Source organism: Gavialis gangeticus, unplaced genomic scaffold (assembly GCF_001723915.1).
Source record: "Gavialis gangeticus isolate Ggan-Ray unplaced genomic scaffold, GavGan_comp1, whole genome shotgun sequence".
NCBI lineage: Eukaryota > Metazoa > Chordata > Crocodylia > Gavialidae > Gavialis > Gavialis gangeticus.
This window is the reverse complement of record NW_017729004.1, coordinates 31,287,835-31,295,279: the sequence shown is the minus strand read 5'-3', so window position 1 is coordinate 31,295,279 and position 7,445 is coordinate 31,287,835. Positions and strand designations below refer to the sequence as shown.

The following is a 7,445-nucleotide window of genomic DNA, read 5'->3' as shown; positions in this document are numbered from 1 at the left end:
GCCAGCAGATCGTGGTGAACCCAAGGCCACAATTGGCCAGTTTTGCCAAGAGGTGATCATGGGATACCAGCTTGAAGGCTTTTTTGAAGTCAAGATATATGACATCAAACTCTTCTCCCTTGTCCAGGTGATAGGTCACCTGGTCATAGAAGGAAATGAGATTGGTCAAGCAAAACCTACCCACAACAAACCCATGCTGGCTATCCCTTACAATGTTGGTGTCAGCCAGACCATTAAGGATGGCCTCTTTAATAAACTTTTCTACGATCTTCCCCGGGATAGAAGTCAGGCTGATGGGCCTATAGTTAGCCAGATCCATTTTCCTTTCTTGAAGATCGGCACCACGCTGGCCTTCTTCCAGTCTTTGGGCACTACACCAGAGCGCCAGGAGTTTTCAAAGATCCGTGCCAGGGGCTGGGCTATGATGCTCGCCAGCTCCTTGAGTACCTCAAGGCTACTTAGAGTTCAGTTGCAGCCTTGACTTTCCTGGTTTGCTCCCTGCAGGACCGGACCAGTGGCTCATTGTTCTTCACTTCAAATGTATTAACAATTTTCTCTTGGGTTTAATGCTCTTGAGCAGGCTTGTCCAACATACGACCCACAGGCCACCATGCGGCCCGCCAAGACATTTTCTGTGGCCTTCAGTGCTGCAATGGAAAATGAAAGTAAACACTGTTTACTTTCGTTCCCACCCTTTGTTCCTAATGGCTGCTGAAGGGCTGTGGAAGAGACAAGGTTCCCACACACACCGCGTCAGCTTGATGTTGCCGATGCAGTATGTGTGGGAAGAGAAGTAGCCATGTGCCTCTCAGGACAGGATGAGCCCAGAGAACCCGGCTGGAGCGGCAGGGGCTCAGCTGCATTTTCCCCCTGCCTGCACCGGTCAGTCCCGAGCGCCACATGGTTCTGCCGCCACTTTGGCTGGCTGGTGCTGACCTGCCCGGCCTCCTTCTGTCCCCAGGAGCACGTGGGAAGCCAGCACAGGGGGGGCCTCGGCAGGCAGGGTCCTGGTGTGACCTCTGCAGGGTGAAGCGGCAGGAGCCGGTGTCTGCCAGACCTCATGCTTCGGGCTCGCAGCACTGAGGCCACCGGGGCTGTGTGCATGGGTGGCCAGGCACCACGGTGAGTGGGGCCGTGTGGGCAGATGGGTGAGGGGCTGCGGTGCAGCGGCCACCTCACTCCAGCCCCCCTCAGGCAGCACTGGCTCATGGGGCTGCACTGCTCGGGGGACGAGGATGTGGAGCTATTTATTTCTCCCCTTCAGTCTCTGGGGCAGTAGCTGGCTGGATGTAGAATGGGTCCCTCCTGCCCCTGCCCACCAGCAGCTACCATGAAACTTGCAGTAACAGGCAGGTGCAGTAGGGCTACACAGGCAGGGTCCATCTGGCCCCAGACAGAGGGTGTTTGAATATGGCTCGCCAGCCCACTGGGTGATAAAAAGTTCCTGATCCTTCAAAAAGGTTGGACACCCCTGGTCTTGAGGTTCCACTAATCAAGCTAACTCTTTCGGGGGAATTTTGTTTCCTGCTAGCTGTTCCTAGGTTCTCTTCCCCACTAATTTTAGAGCCCTAGAGACTCTTTAGCTCTTCCAAAATCATAGATCCATCCATGGAGACCAGTCTTCAGCAGCAGCTAGTGTTTCAACTGTAGTTAAGCAGGAACGGGAGGATAAGTCAGCTGAAGATGAGGTTTTGTCCTGCTCCATGTAGCTATGATGGGGGGGGGGGATTAAATCTTTTTTTGCCCTTCATTTGGCCTATCAAAAAGAAAGTGTATATTATATTCATTTTGGAAATGCTCAACTATATGCATGTGGCAGTCAGACAAAATTACCAACAATTCTTATATGGCATTTCCTACCAAATGGTTGTTATACAAGTTGACAGTAACAACTATAAAACATCTCCCTGAATGGAGGAAAAAGAAACAACAAATATGGCGATACAAAATGCAGAAGTGACAAGATTGAAAAACTGAATGAAAGACCATCTCATTCTGGAAGCAGCAATTAATCTAAACAAAGACAATAGGCCAAAATTAATCACCTGATAAATTAATGAGTCTAATGGAGTTACATGAGAGATAAATATAAGCTGATATTAGAAAAAAGCTGACTAAGCTGACTGCTTGTTGATAACAGGGCACTGTAGTTGATGCACCAGTTAATTCCAGTCTTATGAGCAATAAAATGTGAACCTCTAGCTTAAAATGAACTCAAGCACCACCAATCTTTGTGCAGGAGCAGAAGGGATCGACAGTAAAGAAGCTGAACTGTTAACATACATATGCTTTGAATAGCTCTCTCCCCTAGTTTCCTGTTACTCATCACATATTTATCATTCCCTATTTCTCCATTTCCTTCTTCCAAGCTCCTTCCTTCCCTTCTCCCTTCCCTAGATCCAGATCTGGCCATTAAGAAGGCAATCTTACACACTGAAAAAATCACTGAAAACCAACCACCAACTTCTCTAATAGACTACAAGCCTCCAAGAACCTATTCCAAAACAAAAATCACCCCACCCCTAACATTGCCTGAGCAAACTCAGTCACCAAGGCCCACACACCTTTTTAAAATGCCTATTCAAAAAGGAGAAAAATATGCTCTTACCTTTTGCCTGTCTGCCTGTCTTCCTTAATTTTTTTTAGGACAAAGGGAAGCAATGACCTTTCCCTGGCATTCAAAGACTAGTCACATCTTTACAAAGTCCAGATTCATGGTTACTTCCAAACAGCAGGAAAAAATACGTCCTCCTTTCTTTTGTCTACAGCCTTACAGGGGTTGTTGTTTGTCCAGAATATTTTGAACTAAAAGTTGTGCCTTAGAAGTTTACATAATTTAATGGAAAAAATATTCTACTCCAACCCCACCTTCTCCCCATTTTCAAATAACTGTGGGAAAAATTACATTTTTTCCTTCTACTTATTCATGAGAAACCTCCTCTGTTTCCCCACAGGGCATAGATCTGGTATGAAGAAGTGTGGGCATGGATAAGGAATGGATGGAAGAAAGTTGCCTACTTTCCACCAGTGAGTAGATGGCAAGCCACTGAGATAATCAGGGCTTGTATGTGACAATCTAGCTCTCTGATAAATTTTGAAATAATTGATAATTAAAGAAAAATTCTACTTGGAGATTTTTTTTTTTTTTACTTCAATATGTAAGCAATGCTATTCATTGCTGGAAGAGACCTCACAAGATCATCGAGTCTAGCCCCCTGCCCCAAGGGCAGGAAGTCAGCTAGGGTTAAAGGATCCCAGCAAGATAAGCATCCAAATGTTTCTTAAAAGAGTCCAGAATAGGTGCTTGCACCACCTCTGGAGGGAGTCTATTCCTGGCCTTGGGGGCTCAGACAGTAAAGCAGTTTTTCCTTATGTCCAGCCTAAAACGGTCTTGGAGGAGTTTGTGACCGTATGACTTTGTCATCCCTTGGGGCGCTCAGGTGAACAGGCATGCCCCCAGATCCTGATGTACACCCCTTATATATATTCTTATAGGCAGCCACTAAGTCATCCCTGAGCCTGCGGTTTCCAGGCTGAAGAGTCCCATGGTTCTCTGCTTCTCACCATAAGGCCTGCTCTCTTGCCCTCTAATCATGGGCGTGGCTCTTCTCTGGACTCTCTCAAGCTTTTCCACATCCTTTTTAAATTGTGGAGCCCAGAATTGGATGCAGTATTCCCGCTGCGGCCTCACCAAGGCCAAGTACAGCGGGAGGATGACATCCTGACATTTGCTTGAGAAGCATCTCAAGTTTGGTTCTCCTTACCAGTTGCAACATTGCATTGATGGTTCATGGTCATCTCGTGATCAACCATGACCCCCCAAGTCCCTTTCAGCCATGGGTCTAGCAAGCATACCACTGCTGAGCCTATAAGCATCATATGGGGATTTTTTCCCCCTGAGGTGGAGTACCTTTCAGCACTTTTCCGTATTGAAGGTCATCAGGTTTCTATCCACCCATTTTTTAAGCCTGTCAAGGTCGGCCTGGATCACCAGCCTATCCTCAGGTGTGGACGCTATACCCCAAAAGTCTGGTGTCATCAGCGAACTTGGCCAGTCCGCTTCTGACACCAATGTCCACATTGTTAATAAAGATATTAAAGAGTATAGGTCCAAGGAGGGAGCCTTGGGGAACATCACTGGTCATGGAGCACCATGATGATTCACTTCCATTGATTACCACTCTCAATGTTATAACATTTAGCTAGTGAAAAAAATGTTATAGTATGAAGAATTAAAGAGCGTTTCATATAAATTCAAATAGATTGTAAAAGTTATTTTCATCATTAATGAAGCAAAGATACTGCAGTGGTATAAATAAATTTGGTGCAGAGTTTTAAATTTTCCCTCTCTTAATTGGGCTGGATCTATTTTTTATCTTTAAACATATTACAAATGAAGTATGCATACAATTTTTAACAAAAAAGAAATCATACAAATAGTTTCCTGTGATAAAGAAAGCATTTGTGTGGGTGATATCTTTTACTGAACCAACTGAATAGCTGAGATAGATTTAGACAAGGTTTCAAATGCAATGCACTCTCACAGGTACAGCACCATGGCTACAACATTACCAAAATATGAAGACAGCTGACGCATATAGAAAATACAGAGGGCTTTCTGAAATAACATGTAATATCGCATCACCTCAATCAATCGGTCTCCAGCCTTTAGTCTCCCATCTTGAATGGCTGCACCTCTGGGAAGGATGTTCTTCACATAAATTGGAGCTGAGCCACCAATTGGTACATCTCTTGAAGTGATACTAAACCCTAAGCCTTCTGTACCTGCATAAACAATTTAAAGTATTATTTGCTGAAGATGCACATATAGGGTTGGTTATACTGCACTTTGATTCTACCAAACAAAACAAATATATCCCTTACACATATTTTGTATTAGTGATAAAAACAGAGGTCTTCTAACAATAGTGCATAACAAAATATAAAAATACCAAAAACTAATACAGTTAAAAATACCTGCAAAGTGCAAACAATACAGTTAAAAGTTAGGTGCCCAGTTCTACAGCATAATGGATTGTACAGTTTATTCACAATTACTTTTCCATGATGACAATCTCCAAGTATTTATCATAAATATCAACCTTAAATCTTTCAATAAGATGAATGAGAAGCAAATAAGGCAAAGCATACCAGGTATCCTTTAGTTCCTTGTAAACCTGGATTTTGTCTTTGATACCGGTCAGAGTTCACTTATTTTATTGGTCAATAATCTCTTCCTTCTGTATGATGACAATTTCAGCAACCTATGACTCTTTCAAGAGTTCGTTTGTTTTTGTCAGCTCACCTATAGTCTCTGGCAGATGATGGATGGAATCACAGTTCAGTTCCCATCCTTCCACTCCAAGTGATCTCAGGAGTGTGTTCTGTCAATTGCTCATCTGCCCCAAGGCCTCTGTCATTCCATTCTTTCTTGCATTGTGCTCCAAATATTCATACCACCACTAAGGCAGACAGTGAGACCATGTAGGCTACAGTGCTATCAAGATTGCAATAAGCTTTAGGTCTTTTACTGAATCCAAATCTAAACTTTGCCTGCCTAAGATGGATTGAAATGCGCTTTAGACAACTTGGGAGAGAAACAGGAGAAATGATTTGGAAAGTATAGCTGATGTGGTCTGCTCATGTTATTAAGAAGCAACAGCAAAAACTGATTAGTGAGGTGTATACCCGGGAGTGTTTCAGGATCCTAAGTTCACATGTAGTAAAAAGGGCCAAAAAGGCTCTTTGCAGCTGACTGTAAGTTAATATATGATTTGCAATTTCTCTTTGGCTTTAGATTATCCAGTAATTAATGATTTCGTGATCTCCACAATTAGATAGCTCCACACAGGCCTATTGCTGAAAACAATTTAGAATATTTCAACTACTGCTGAATGTTGACAACCACTTCTGGAACTCAGGGCTGAACAGAAAAAGATTATATCTACACCTAAAATCTTTAACACCCTACATGATTTGGGTGCTGGCTACATCAGGGTTTGTCTACGTACAGGTGTAAATATACCAAAGTAATCTAATGAACACCCAGTAGCATGCACTTCGGTGTAGACTAGCCCCTGTGTAAGTTTATAATGGGCCTAGTAAAACTTATGTCTTTACTACTAGGCACGTGTAGTCACACTTGCAAATGTAGCATAGACATCCCAGAAACAATCATCTCCTTCTGTGCACAAATCACCGCAACTGAAACTACCTCAGGCTCTCTTGTTAACAGTTGCTAGATCTGTCCTCCAGAAAGTTGAAGGTAGTGTTCTCTGTGGAGGGTGAGGTAATTCTGAAGTCTGTTTAATCCAAAGACTATATTGGCTTCCACGATACACTATTGTGCTCTGCCGCTTATTTTTTGACTAAGGAGGGTGATATACATATAATCAAAAGGGAGAAAGGATCCAGCATTATTCCATATGGTAATTTTTTTCTTTGTGTCAGTCCCCCAAAACATGCACAGAGTTTAATGATGAGCACATTTAAAATCAAGATGGTGATCATGAAAGAAACAACACCACCACCACTCTGTTCCTTCAAATGTAACTCCTGCACAAAATGACCGAAACTGCTTACCTGGATATGTACACGCCACAAATAAGGTATCTGGATGGCATTGCTCAGAAACTTTGGGACAGAATAATTGCTGCAGGCTAACCTTACATGAAATAAAATTTGCCTTCCTCAATTCTACAATGTTCAAGATATTTAAATTTTGTGTAGCTGCCTTCATTATCACCTCAATTCTTAGAAAGATGGGGAAAAAACCCACAAATCTCAATTCCCATATTTTCATTAGGGATTCCTGCTATTTTAATGGTCTTGCAAAATTTTCATATCATTCTTTACTTCCTTCCAGAAGTGTGAAGATGGCATACAGAATCAGTTTCTCAAATGACTGCTCAATTTTTCACTGCAGGGTCTAGCCACTCTTCATTTTAAACATACGATTCCATTTTGTAGAGTGTTCTGCCTTAAACATATTTTTGGGTACCTATAAAATAATGTTTTTGAGCTGGTAAAGTGTCTTGACATTCATTCAGAAACAACTACATGCTCAAGGCAATATTTCTTTACAGTTCAACTTAATTCTCACAGAAAACCCTGCAGAATCCCACAGGAGCTGAATGATTTTATCTTTTTCATAAGCATTAAAAAAATAAATAAATTTTATCAAAGGGTGGATTCATAATTTTTATGCCTGGGCATGTAAATTTGCAGGATAAATTTTGCTATGCTGTTTTTATGTATGCTTTGTTCTCCCCCTACAGTCAAGATGACTCCTGGGTGCTATTCTGTACCTGCTTTTCACAACTGTATTTTAAATGCTCTTATATCTAAGAATTCATGGTAAGTGCATTTCAGAGTTTTTTTCAAAATTATTTTAATATTTCTGGGGAAATATATTAATGATCTCCCAATGACTTAGATATGTTCTT

The 7,445-nt window shown here is 42.2% G+C and overlaps 1 protein-coding gene across 1 annotated transcript in view; it reads right to left on the bottom strand.

Annotated features, from left to right (window-relative positions):
• The window catches only part of PARD3 (par-3 family cell polarity regulator), an 844,345-nt gene that overhangs the window by 399,707 nt on the left and 437,193 nt on the right, over positions 1–7,445 (bottom strand). The window contains exon 10 of the mRNA XM_019507949.1: positions 4,646–4,785. Within this exon, the coding sequence (XP_019363494.1) occupies positions 4,646–4,785 (140 nt within the window). The remainder of the gene's footprint in view (positions 1–4,645; positions 4,786–7,445) is intronic.